Genomic DNA, 14,299 nt, shown 5'->3' with positions numbered 1-14,299 from the left:
CAGAATTAAAAAAACTCAAAAAAAAAGGAAAATTAAAGAAAAAAAAAGCGAATAAATTCGAAAAAAAAAACAAGAACAGGAAATATCAGAAGAAAAAAACGAAACAAAATTTACTTCCAAAAAAAAAAAGAAAAAAAAAAACAAAAAAGGCAAAAACAAAAAAAATAACACGAAAATATACAAAAATCAGAAGGAAAAAAAACGAAAAAAACCGAAAAATCATGAAAAAAAAAAAGTAAAAATGCCGAAAAAAATAAGAGAAAGTGAATAAGAAAACTTACCTTGAATTCTATCAAAACCCCTAATTTGGCTTGAATTTGGGTTTTAAAGGTCAAATTCGACCATGAAAACTCTAGATCTAGGGTTTTCATGGTCGAATTTGACCTTAAAAACCGTGTTTTGTTGGTTTGTGGTTCATGGTTCGTGGTTGCGCAGCGCGGTGGTTTGTGGCTTAGGAAAACGAATTGAAGAGGAAGGGGAAGGGGAAGGAGAAGGAGGAGAGAGAAACAAGGGGAAAGAGAAGGAGGAAAGAGGAACGAAATGAGGAGGAGATAGAAACGAAGGAGAAGGGGAAGGAGAAGGAGGAAAAAGGAAATAAGGGGAAGGAGGAGAGAGAAACAAAGGGGAAGGGGAAGGAGAAGAGAGAGAAAGAGGAGAGGAGAAAGAGAAACAAAAAGTTCCGGTTTTTTTTTAAAATATTATAAAGTTCCGACGGAAAAATCCGTTGGAATATTTGGGTTTTCCAAGGGAATATTCCATAGGAAAATTCCGACGGATTTAAATTCCGTAGGAAAACTAACTTTCCGACGGAATATTCCGTCGAAAGCCTTTCATTCCGAGGGAATTAATTTCCGTCGCAATATTTCCGACGGATTTTTTCGTCGGAATGAACCTTTTCCAACGGAATGTTCCGACATACCATATTTCCGTCAGAAAGTTCGGATTTTCCGACGGAATTTGTGTCCGTCGGAACGATTCCCTCGGAAAACGACCTATTTCTAGTAGTGTCACTGGGTGTACGACGCTTCCTCCAAACCCTACTAAAGGGTGAGATACCGGATGTATGCAGTCAGGTTTGTACTTGAGCTTTGCCAAGCACTTGTTGCTGATTAGATCAGAGGAACTGCCGGTGTCTATGAGGATCCGACCAACTCTTTGGTTGGCCACTTTACATTTAATAACAATGGGGTCGTCATGCGGCCCCTTAACGCCTCCCAAGTCTTCCTCTGTGATGACAATTTCTGGGAATGAACTCTTGGAGGTCCATCCTTGTTGACGGAATTCACATTTAACCGCCTGATGTTGTCTTTGTTGCCCCTGATAGTGGGGCCGCCTCCTGCGAAGCCGCCTGCTATAGTATAGACGACGGCGTCGTTAGTGTCAGAACTGTCAGCCGACCGGTGCTTCTTCTTGGCCGCCTGTTTCTGTTTGGAAGGAGCATTCCCCTTACACTTCTTGACATAGGAGTCAAGATCGCCTTTTTCTGCCAGGCGGTCCAGAAAGCGCTTGAGGCTTATACACTCATTGGTTTCATGACCAATGTCTTCATGGAAGTGGCAGAATTTGCTTTGGTTCCGATTGCTAACGAAACCTTTCATGGCGGTCGGCTTCTCAATTGAGATCCGCCTTGATTTCATTGAGGATAGCGTGGCTATCCTTGTTGAACTCATACCTGGGAGAGTATGGTTTATATTATTTCTTCTTTTTTCTAGGACGATGTTCAGAGGAGTCAGCCGCCCATATTTCCTTTCTCTTTTTCTCTTCTTTATTTGCCGACTGCTTTTGTCGGCTTTCTCTTTTGTCGGGCCTCTTGCTGTCCGACTGCTTCCTAGTATTACACAGGTCGGTTGCCTGAATATAGGCATCCGCCTCCATCATGGCCTCTTGGAGGGTGGTCACCCTCTTCCTGACAAGGTCAAATTTGAAGTTCGACCCGTCCTTAAGTCCTCTGAAAAAATCAGTATAGGCTACCTCATCCGGCAGCCCTTGTATCTGAATCCTCATCAGGTTAAAGCGCCTGATGTAGGAACGGAGTCCCTCTTTCTCTCCCTGTTGTATGGTCCCTAGGTCAAGGGTGGTCTTTTTAGCAGGAATGTTCATCGCAAAATTGGAGGTAAACAAGTAGGCAAGGGTCTTGAAATTGTTTACGCAACCAGTCGGCAAGTTGTCGAACCATTGTTGAGCAATGCCCTTCAATGTGGCTGGGAAGCAATTACACCATGTGGGATCATCCAACCCTTGAAGGTACATAAGGTTGGTGAACACCATCAAATGGTCTTCTGGGTTTGTAGTGCCATCATAGACTCCTACTAACACATTCTTCACTTTGGCCGGCTGGGCGGCCTCAATGATTTCCTTGGAGAAGGCGGACGGCTGTTCTCCAAGTCTAAGAAGCCTAAGTTACAAGTCCAAAGGCTGGACATTTCTTGCCGCCTGTCCTCCAAATAGGGTAGGCTGCATGAAATATTCAGGTTGCGACACGTATGGCTGGGGTGGGACATGCGGGGCCGCCTGATCTTTCTGGGAGCCGGACCGGTAGGAGGTACCGCCTGTCTGGCTCTCATAATTTGATTTTGAATACCTCAAGGAGGTATTGTGTAAATTGTCTTGAAAATCAGAAGTAGAGGCCGATTCTGACAGTCGATCACTCTTCTTCTGCTCTAGCAACATTCAAGCATCAGAGTATGTTCTCTTTGACCCATCCGATTGAATATCACGGATGGGCTTCCTCTTTCCTGGTGAGGGAAAGCGATACTTCGTTAGGTCGATCACTGGCGGCTGCCTTGCCCTAGGCTTTGGGTAAGGGGTCGCCTCACGATCTTTTACAGGCTTCTTCCTCCAAGATTGGGAGGGTCTTTTGGCCGACTGTTCCTTTGGTGGAACAGGCGTCTTCTTACTGATCAGCTCCTGGATTTCCCCTTTGAAGCTATTCATGAATGTCATGAGTTTACTTATAGTGATGGGGGCAGATCCCTCGGCCGCCTGTTGATGATCAAGCGGCTAGTCGGCTGGTTTACTAGATCCAACCTGGCAGTCCTCCCGTTCCCTCCTTTCGGTGGGACGGGTGCGTCGAGCTCTGAGGGTCCCGTCAGGGGCCGTGCCAGTCTCGACCTCGGTATCATTATCCGTATCCTGGTCACTGTAGACCTAAGGGTCGTCCATGGGACGCTTGTCATTTAGAATCGGTACAAACTGTGATTCCATCTCGAAAGTACTCTCCCCACAGACGGCGCCAAAATGTTTCGGGGTTTTTTTATGTCCTGCGGGAGAGTTACAATTCCGAGATTGGGATCCTTGCGCCTGTACCTACAAAACAATGGAAACTCTGGTTGGTGGGGAGCTTCGCCTCCGACGATCAAGTTAGAACGTATTTGAGGAGTAAATAGTGCGGAAAGTAAAAGGGTGATCTGGTTCCTCTAAGGGAGGAGTGATCAGGAAGTGCAATTAATTGCTAAGTCAGGTCTAGCAATCAGAAAGCACGTGTGTTTAGACTTCTCTTGATGAGAGTAATTATTTCTGAATCGTCTTAAATGGAGGCTTAATTATTGTATTTATAGCCTCGGGATGCGTGCCTAAATCCATGGTTTTTGGTAAACCCTAGATCTGACTGGGCTTCTCTCGAGAAGTGGGCCTAGGTGGCCTCCTTCCAAGTTGGCAATCAATAGGCCACATGGCGTGGCATGACTGGTCCATGGTGGACAAATGATCGTGTGCCACGTGGCAGGCCCTGAGAGGTCCATATGGAGGACACTTGACAGGACCTGATTGGTCCACGTGGCGTACACTGATTGGGCGGGGAAAACCCCCTAATCAACTAGTATAATATATTATTATATTATGTATTTACAATAATTTAGAGACAGCATAATGACATGTTATATAGGAAATTATCAAACAAATATTCATAGGTTAGCAGATAAAAGGCGACTGGGTAATGGATATGCACATGGGTGGTAGATCGGGTACGGTGTGGGTCTCCCGCTTAGGCGGGTGTGAATGTTAAAATTTTACCCATCGCGGGTGGCGGGTAGGTTACATGTATAAAAAAATTTGGCTGACGCAGATACGGGGGAGGGGGTGTCCGTACCCGCACCGTCCAATTGTCATTCCTACTCAAAATTATGAAGCAATGATTGGGTAAAATTTTTTGCATTTTTTTATAATACCTATGTACTTTTTTGTTATATTCACTTACGTTTGTGACGAGTCTCCAACATCAATATTTCACCAAATTTTAAGCATGTATCAATGTATGTAAATTTGATATTTTGATATTTGGATAATACGGAGTGTACATTAAAATGATTATAGTAAGCTCGTACATGAAATTTATACATTGATTTATTTCATAGTACAGAGTTGACTAATTTTTAAATGATTATTACACAAGGGCCAAAATAAATTTTGGCAACGTTGTACTTCATGTTGTTTTAGTGTGTATATTATTGGTCTAAATAAGATTATTTTCTCATTTTTGATGGAGTTTTTTTTCCGAGTCTTTAGAGAGTCACTTAGGATTTAATTTTCTTAACGCGTCACGTAAGATTATAAATTTTAGTTATAGCCAATTAAAAAAAATTTGTAAATTCTTTTAGACTAATATAATTCAAATGATACATAAGCAAAATTAGCGAATGCGATTTTAAAATTTAAATTAATTAAATATGAAATACGGAGTATTATCTTTTGATATTAGGAATTTTATCTAAATATATAACGAATGAGAGGAAATTCACAATTTATTTTAAAATAAAAATATTAAGTGATATATTACATATATTGGTTAAAATAATAAATTTTATCACATAATACAAAAAAATTTGTTTTATAAAATACAAACAAACCGTGCATCGCACGTGCTTCATCCAGTAATCTATCAATACATATAGTTATATGTGTTCACTATATGCAATATAATATGTACATAGTTTCACATAATTTGTTAATTACAAATTATTTCACGTCATAAATAATTTTAATACATTGATAGTGGAGAGAGAAATCATCGTAGGGATAGTAAAAGCAAATGTTGGTCTCGTTCCAAAAAGAATTTTCTGATAGAAAGAGTGAGTCTGATTCTTTAAGTGACGATGATTTTTTTGAGGTTAAGGTTGTTGCTAGGGATTTATTGTTCAAATTTTCTGGTGTTGCTAGAGATTAATATAATGTCAATTGGCTTGAAATATTCGTTTCAAATTGACTTGAAATTTGATTTGTAAGTATGGTTACTGTGAGTGATTATTGCTTGAAATAGATTAAGTGAGAGAGTGACACGGATGAAGTATCTCAAAAACTTGTTTGTTTTGTCAAAACCTCAAAGAAAAAGGGGACAAAATTTTCTTGCTACGATCTAATAAGGCTTGTCCCACTTTAAAGGTTCTTAGATTTCAGAGATTGTTAGACCATTTACAGAATGAAGTGGCTGAAAAGTTTGGAAAAAATATTAATGATGAGCCTTCAGTTACTATAAAATAAAAAGTAACCTAATTAGATTCAATTACATATGCTGAATTCATAAACTAAATGAATGGAATTAAAACAATTCAATAGTAAATTAATATGCAATATAAAAACAGAACAATAATAATGTATCTATTCATATTAATCATGGATCCGTAAAATCAAACAAAGCAAAATTAGTACTAAAAACAATAATATTAAAAACTAATACGAGTATTAAATACAAAAATTTATACACTTTTTTGACAATGTTTTTTGTTTTAAGTTTTCTATTTTTGTAAAAACAAAAAGCCTAAAGCAGGAAACAAAAATAAGATTTTTTCACTTTTTCTGTTATCAGTTATTATATAACATACATTATCCGACAAATCCACCTCACCCCGATGGTTTCAAAAAAATATAAATAACATATATCATACTAATATGATTTTAAAAAAATAAAAAAAATAATAAATCAAAAAACAGAAAATCATAACGATACCAAACGTATAATGAAAAAGCTAATTAATGAAGACTTACGTAAAAACTTAGCTAATAAAAAATCTTAAAAGCTGTTAATTAAAAACCAAACTAAAGAACAAAGAATAAAATAAAAAGTCAACTCAAACTTAAACTCCTCATAAAAAGCATATCTAAATCCTTAAAAAAGGCCACTAAGCTTCCCTCCCGATACATGAGATATTGGGATCGATTCTCACCCTCGCCCTTGTGGCTCTCTAAACACCAAATATATATATGGAAGGGATAAGAATACTAGTTATATAAGAACCAATTTAAACTGTAGGATTAGATTGGGATGAGTGGTCAGAATTAAAACAAAATAAAAACCATCTTTCCTCAAAAAAAAAAAAAAAAAAAAATAAAAATAAAAACAACCCTAACTTTCTCTCACTTCGATTATCGTAGTAGTTCATGTCTTTGAAGGTTTTCAACATTTTTCCTTCATTTTTTTTGCATAAATTCAACATCAAGCTAAGGATCATAAAACAAGTCAAATTGTTCAATAAAAGTACAAATTTTGGCGATAAAGCCCTAGATTTCGCAATTTTCAAATTCAGGTACATATTCCTTCGATTTCGTTAGATATTTATTGCTTATGTGCATTATATGTTCGAAAACATTGTTTTCGTCTATACATTGTTTGGATTTGTTATTTTGTTCTTCGATTTCAGTAGATTTTTTTGCAAATATAAACCCTAGATTTCACTTCATTTTTTTCGAATTTAGGTTCTAAAATTTAGCGAGTTAAATTGCAATTTCTTGTATGATCCAACAATGGCGAAGATTAGGGATGGGACTGAAGATTTCAAAGACGCTGTTCGCCGTGAAGCCATTTCTTTGGAGTACAATGGGTATATTTGGAAAATTATTTATGGTCAAATTTTACTGATTTTACTTTGGTTTATTGTATTGATAATTAATTATATTGGAGTGACATGTATTTTCATAAAATAGATTATAATTATAGCCTGATTGATTCTATGGAATTTGGCAATTGGTGCAAATTATAGAGAATAGCTCTTATGAACTTTGAATTTTGGTGTGTTAGTCAAAAATTGCTGCTATAATGACATCATTCATCATACACAAGCCTCGCGAAAGGACGTCATTCATGAAATCTTCTTTGATGACAGTAAGTGGATCTATGTAACAATTTTCAAGGTTTTAATTTGATTTGACGAAGAAATTTGTTGCATTGCAATGTTGTAATAGTGTAATATGTTGATTTTGCTTGGCATTCTTGAATTTATAGCTTGAGAGCATTGGGGATTTGGAAAAATATTTGATGAAACACAAGCGTGATTATGTTGATATGCATCGGACTACTGAACAGGAGAGATAGCATTGAACAGGAAGTAAGTTCTAACTCCTAAGCTATCTTTATGTTGGTCTTATTGTGAACAATTATTGTTTTGCGTTCGGCTTATTTGTAATTCGTTAGACATTAAAGTATTTGTTGGCCTTGTGATGGCTTGTTAATTCTTATGTCTTGAACAAATTGATTGATTCTAACCTCACTCTTTACCATGTCTACCTCAAATTTTTTTGATTTTCTTTTACTAGATATAGATGAATAGCTTTGTGGTAATGGTTTAACTACATGCTTTTGGAATAAAAGTTTGGTTGCTTATAATGCCTAGAAGTGGCAAAATCATGATATCTTCATCTGTATAGGGGACATATCGAAAGTAATTGTTAGAAGATAGCCTTATGGATTCATTACAATTACTTCCCACCTCTGCTGATTTTAATTGTTCTCAAGGCTGCTCTGATTAATTTTCCTCTGTGTTATGACTGCATTAATAAATGATTGGACCATACATGGTATCCTGGAAAATAGCTTGTAATTTGCTAATTGTCTCTTTCTTATCTTTGTCCTGCTTCACATTGAGTGTAAAAACTTTAGAACATAGGTAGTAAAAATTTAGAACACAGGAAAAAAAAAACTTTAGAACATAAGTAGACTGAATTTAGAACATAGGCAAAAGAATTTAGAACATAGATAAAAGAATATTTAGAACATAGGAAAAAAAACTTTAGAACATAGGTAGAATAATTTAGAACATAGGAAAAAATTAGAACATAGGTTGAAAAAATTTAGAAAATAGGAAAAAAAAAATTTAGAACATAAGTAGACTAAATTTAGAACACAGGTGAAAAAATTTTAGAACATAGGTAAAAGAATATTTAGAACATAAAAAAATACTTTAGAACATAGGAAAAAAAAACTTTAGAACATAAGAAAAAAAAACTTTAGAACATAAGTAGACTAAATTTAGAATATAGGCAAAAGAATTTAAAACATAGGTAAAAGAATATTTATAACATAGGAAAAAAAAACTTTAGAACATAGGTAAATTTGGTGGTGGTTGTTGGCTATGATTGGTGGCAGAGGAATGAGAAGGTCGGTGATGTTGGCAGAGGTGGAGGGTTTTGCGTGAGGGAGCAGCAGGGGGTAGGCCGAATTGGGGGGCTATGAATAAGGGGTGTAGATTGGAGATGCGGTGTAGGATAAGAGAGGGAGTGGTGAAGGTTAAGTGGCTGAGCAGCAGGGAGAACATAGAAAAAAATTTAGAGCATAGGTTTAGAACATAAGATTAATTTAGATCATAGGAAAAAATTTAAAGCACATATTTAGAACATAGGAAAAAATTTAGAACATAGGTAAATGGATATTTAGAACATAGGTAAATGAATATTTAGAACATAGGAAAAAAACTTTAGAACATAGGTAGAAAAAATGTAGAAAATAGGAAAAAAAAACATTTAGAACATAAGTAGACTAAATTTAGAACATAGGAAAAAGTTAGAACATAGATAAAATATTATCACGTAGGTTTAAAACCATACGGAGTAGGAAAAAGAGTTAGAACATTGGTAGAAAAAAGTTAGAACATATCTAAAATAAAAAAAAAATCTAGAACATAGTTAGACAATTTAAACTGATTTAGAACATAGGGATAAAACATTAGAACATAGAGTTATTGTAAGTTCTTGTACCATTTTTTTAATTGTTAATTTGCTAAAACCTATTAGCTCAAATGGTAGAACACTACGCAAATGCATAGGGATGTAGGTTCGATTCCTACATAGGTTATCTCTAAATGGAAACTATGTTACAATTAAAGTCTTATACAAAACTTTCATTTTCACAAATGAACCTACGTGGGATTCGAACCCACATCTCTGTGCTTTTTGCACAATGCTCTACCATTTGAGCTAGCAGGCTAATGTTTATAAAACATCATTTAATTTGCTACTAAAACCATTGACCTCTACACAGACCAAAACTTATAACACATCACTTTATTGAGGTTTAATATCTATAAAAAAGATAAGTATGCCAATATGTCATTTAAGTCGAGCAACGCTATAATTAAATGTTAAGGCTATCAACAAATGATCTTGTACTATCACATTGATGCTTATAAGAATCAAAATATGAAATGGGTACCTTTAACAACAAACAAATCTGTCACAGAGACTTATAAGAGGAATATGGTGATGTTAGTCATTTCAATTCCCTTGCTGGTAGAAAGGGGCTTGCAGGTCTTAGCCTTCTATGTACCCTAAAATGGCTTGAAATGGTTAATGAGTATCGAAGCTTTGTTAACTCTCATACAAACTAAAAATAGCTTGAAATGGTTTATGAGTATGGAAGCTTTGTTAACTCTCATACAAACTATCGTCTCCACATTACATAAATGAGCCTATGTGGAATTCGAACCCTCGTCTTTTGTGCATTTATATAATGCTTTACCCGTTGAGCTAGTAGGCTTTATAATACGAATCCATAAGCATTATTCCCAATTAAGTAGAGAAAATATGGACCAACATACTTGCTCAAATATGGATCAAGACATTATATTATGTACAACACAATTTGGATAAGACCACCTTCAATTATCGATCTTATGTGATCGTAACAACTGTCAACCAAAAATATTAGTATACTACTTGGTTTGTACAAATTACATTGGTAGACATAAAGGGTGCATTGATGCATACTACTTGAGATCAACAACATAACCTAGTAAGAATCAGATTAAGGTATGGATCATACCATAGATGCATATGCAGCTTTGGCTCTAAAGGCTTTAAAGTAAGCTAGGTGGCCAAGGTCCTAACTGTCTTAAACTTTAACTTTTGAGTGTTACTCCGTAGTCCGTACGACTTAAGATTATACTTATGCTATGTTCTAATACTTTTTTAATTGTGTTCTAAATATTATTACTTAGAATATCATGAATAATAATTACATAGCTAAAATTAAAACAAAAAAAAAACAACAAAAATAAACCTGAATGACTAAAACCTATATTAGGAAACACAAAATGCATCAAAATCAGCAAAATATTAGTATGATAAATCAAAAAATATATCAGTAAAATAAATCAATCAGCAAATGTCATCAAAAACAACAAAGTATCATCAAAATACAACAATAATCGCAAAGAATTGAAAAAACTGAACTGACGAAAAAATATCAAAAAATATCAACGAAACAGATGAATAAACGAAAAAATCAAAAAAATTAAATGAAAAACTGAACAATAAAGCAAAAATTAAAGAAAAAGTCGCCAAAATAAATTTTGTATAATCGATCAGAAATTAAACAATAATCGCAAATAAAACTGATAAAATGAAGCAAAAAATAAAATTATATGGAATATAATCGAACAGAAATTCAGCAAAAAAAAACGAAAAGTAATTGATCATGATAAAAATTAGAAATACAAAATTAGATTATAAAATTGATAATAAACTTACAAAAGTGATTGACTGATTTCCACCAACATCAGAGGAAAAATTAGGAGAGAGGGTAAAGAGTCTGGGAAGTTAGGAGAGAGAAAGCTGGAAAACCCAGATATTTTGCGTGAAAGGAGGAAAATGGGAAAGGGGTATAAAATACTTAAAATTACTAAAATGCCATTACTATGAATGTATTTTTAGGCGGTTGGATCATAATCAATCAACAACCCTAATTTGTTCTTATATAAGGTTAAGTCTTATATAGAGGAGGGTTCTTATATGAGCCTTCCTCATATATATAGGGAGGGATCCGGTAAGAACCCCTCCTTATATAAGAACCCTAGTTATATAGGAACCAATCTCAGCCGTAAGATTAAGTTACTTTGGACGGTTAAGATTAAAACACATATCCTCCCTCAAACCCTTTACCTACCGTCCAAAATTTTCTCTCTCCTCTAACTTTCTCTCTCTTCGTGTTCATCACTTTCTCTCTCCTTAAACCCCCAAAAATCTTCATAGAAATTGCAATTTGAAGGATTTTCAATTTAGGTATGTTTTTTTTTTTCGATTTTGTTCAAATTTTCATGAAATTAGCATGATGTTCAAGTAGATTTTGCGATTATTCAATTTGATTTTGCGATTTTATGTTTTGGGATTTTTGTGATTTGAATTTTGCGAATTTTCTGTTTTGATTTTCATGAATTTTGCATGAGTTCGATTTTTCGGATTTGATTTTAATGAATTTCGCATGAGTTCGATTTTGCAATAGGGCTTCAATTTTAGCAGATTTATGGTTCGATTTTAGGGTTTGAATTTCAAAGATTTAGTGTTTGAATTTCAGAGATTTAGTGTTCGAATTTCAGCGATATTAGGTAATTTCTGCACTACTATTAATTTTTTATTGTTTTTTTTTTGGTGCAGTGGTGCTCTGGTGGACTGAATTGGTGGTCTTGCAGTGGTTTAATTGTTGTTTTGGGGTGCGTAGATTGGTGGAAGTGGGCTGGTACAAAGGACTTGTTGTGGTATTGTTGATGATACTACTGGAGGGGTCCGTTTGGTAGGGTGTAAAACATTTTCAATGTAAAATGGTTTTCCATGAAAATCATTTTACAATGGAAAACTCATTTTCAAAAAAGTTTTTCATTGTTTGGTTGAATGGAAAATGATTTTCCATTTTAAGCATTTTCCATTGTTTGGTTGAACTGAAAATTCAATTGTGAGGGAAAATGTTTTCCCTCCACTTGTGATGGAAAATGTTTTCCTTCTAAATTGGGGGAAAATGTTTTCAATAAGGTGGAAAATGATTTTCCACCCCAAGTTTTACATTTTAATGTTTTACACCAAACCAAACAATGTAAAATGGGAAAACACTTTTCAGTGAAAATGTTTTACGCCCTACCAAAGGGAGTCTTGTAATCCAGGTAATCTGGATGATTGCTTTTGCTGGTTTCCTGCACAATTTGTTATTATTTTTGGTCAATTTGTTTCCTGTAAGTCCTTTGTACTGATTTTCTGCTACCTGTTGTACCTTGTGTTCCTTCATGTATCTTTTGTTGCAATTTATTTGCTGGAATTTTGCTTGGAAAGTCATGGTGTTGATCTTTCCACATTGTCTTGATGCTGTTGATTTTTCTTTATATATTGCTTACTTTAGTATTGCAATAAATTACTTCAGTTAGCATTTTCTATTGAAATGAAGTAAGTTCAGTATGTATTTCTCTCAAATGTTTGTATCAAAGTCTAGCATTTGATTTTACTTGATTTTTCTCCACATTATTACTTCAGTTTCTTGTCATATTTGTATTGCTGGAGATCATCTTTGGTACTTGAGCAAGACGCATATCCAGGGGTCTTGCTGCAAACTGAATCTTATGTTCTACCTGCAAATTGAATTTGCTGAGCAAAGGATTAACCAAGGAAATACTCCATGATAAAAAATTTGTTACCAAACTTCTTTTGCATTCAAGACTTTATACACACAACAAACAAAGCAACAAATGCTTTGACTCAGACAAATGGGATGTGATTTAAAGTTATGTTATATAATGGAACTATACCCAAGGGGATATAAGTGATTTGATTTGTTTCAGTTATCTACCAGTATGCAAGTGTTTGTATGTCCAATTTTGTTACTTGTGATTTTCGGATTATTATCCCAAAGTCATGTTGTGTGTTTAGTTACTATCTTGTCAGCCATCAGTGTTGGTTTGGTTTGGTTTTGCAACTAATTATGCTATTTGATAATTGAGTCATAAGTAGACTGAATTTAGAATATAGGCAAAAGAATTTATAACATAGGTAAAAGAATTTAGAACATAGGAAAAAAAAAACTTTAGAACATAAGTAGACTGAATTTAGAACATAGGCAAAAGAATTTAGAACATAGGTAAAAGAATATTTAGAACATAGGAAAAAAAACTTTAGAACATAGGTAGAAAAAATTTAGAGCATAGGAAAAAAAAAACTTTAGAACATAAGTAGACTAAATTTAGAACATAGGAGTAGGAAAAAAAATTAGAACATAAAAAAAGAATATTCTATAACTAAAGTATGTTTTTAAGAATGTGTCATATGTTCTTTATTTAGCATTCTATATTTGCTATAGACTAGGAAATCTGATTATGGACTTGCAATAATAATAACAAATAAATAGAGGAAAGCTTGAAGGATTTTTGATTAATAAGATTATAACGGCTACAATGGGGAAATATTAGAGCTTCTACTCTTGAGGACTACTACTACTACACTACTATCTATTAACTTCTCCAACAACATGAAGTTACTGTTGCATTCCTAATCCTTTAAATATCAAGCTTTCTCTCACAAAGTACTCTAACATTAATATTTTGTCATGTACTGTCAGTGCAGCCTTCACACAGAAATACTCCTTGCCACTCTTTAGTGGATCATTAAAATTCTTTGTCTTTTCCTCATTACACTTTACTGCTGTTGTTGATCTTGCCCCTTGCTCTTTTGTTTGTGCCTCCTCTCGTATACCCGAATAGGTGGTTGTTGGTGTGCGTCGATCCGTTCCATAGCAATATTCAGTTAAACAATTCCCATGTTCTAATTTTAGAACATTTGCAATAAATTTTAGAACAAATTCAGTAAATTTTAGAACATATGCTAAAACCTATTAGCTCAATTGGCAGAGCATTATGCAAATGCATAGAAGATGTAGGTTTGATTCCTACATAGGTTAACTCTAAAAATAACTTTAAAAGGTAAATTAAATTAGCTCTAAGTTATATTTTGTACAAGAATAAATTGGTTGATATGCTTAACGACTATGGAAACTTTGTTACAACTTAACTCACATACAAACTCTTATCTCCACACTATGAAAATGAACCTACGTGGGATTCGAACTCACATCTTTTGTGCATTTGCACAATGCTCTATCTGTTGAGCTAGTAGGCTAATGTATATAAAGCATTTAAACGAAAAAAATTACTAAAAAGATAGACATTAGGTCTATCTACATCCACATGTCTACATCTCCATCATCAAAATTCCCCCAAGTAGAACCTATATACAAGAATAAAATTTGGAACAAGAAACCAACCAGCCAACTCTCAAGTAATCA

General features: G+C 34.5%; 1 protein-coding gene across 3 annotated transcripts; it reads left to right on the top strand.

The window, feature by feature from the left end:
* Positions 1–5,745: 5,745 nt before the first annotated feature.
* Positions 5,746–12,890, top strand: LOC110696628. 3 transcript variants are annotated; one of them, XR_002506358.1, is made up of 5 exons: positions 5,758–6,518; positions 6,688–6,812; positions 7,010–7,093; positions 7,214–7,316; positions 12,499–12,890. XR_002506358.1 is itself a non-coding variant. In XM_021873967.1 (4 exons), the coding sequence occupies exons 1-4, from the start codon at positions 6,373–6,375 to the stop codon at positions 7,216–7,218; spliced, it is 303 nt and encodes a 100-aa protein (XP_021729659.1). In that variant the 5' UTR covers positions 5,746–6,372; the 3' UTR covers positions 7,219–7,494. The 3 variants fall into 3 exon arrangements, 1 of the variants encoding a protein (XP_021729659.1); XR_002506357.1 differs by lacking the exon at positions 12,499–12,890 and adding an exon at positions 11,635–11,986 and having other exon boundaries at positions 5,763–6,518; XM_021873967.1 differs by lacking the exon at positions 12,499–12,890 and having other exon boundaries at positions 5,746–6,518; positions 6,745–6,812; positions 7,214–7,494.
* The last annotated feature ends 1,409 nt before the right edge of the window (positions 12,891–14,299 follow it).

Source organism: Chenopodium quinoa, unplaced genomic scaffold (genome assembly GCF_001683475.1).
Source record: "Chenopodium quinoa cultivar QQ74 unplaced genomic scaffold, ASM168347v1, whole genome shotgun sequence".
NCBI lineage: Eukaryota > Viridiplantae > Streptophyta > Magnoliopsida > Caryophyllales > Amaranthaceae > Chenopodium > Chenopodium quinoa.
The sequence above is the reverse complement of the archived record's forward strand: the minus strand, read 5'-3'. Positions and strand labels throughout refer to the sequence as shown.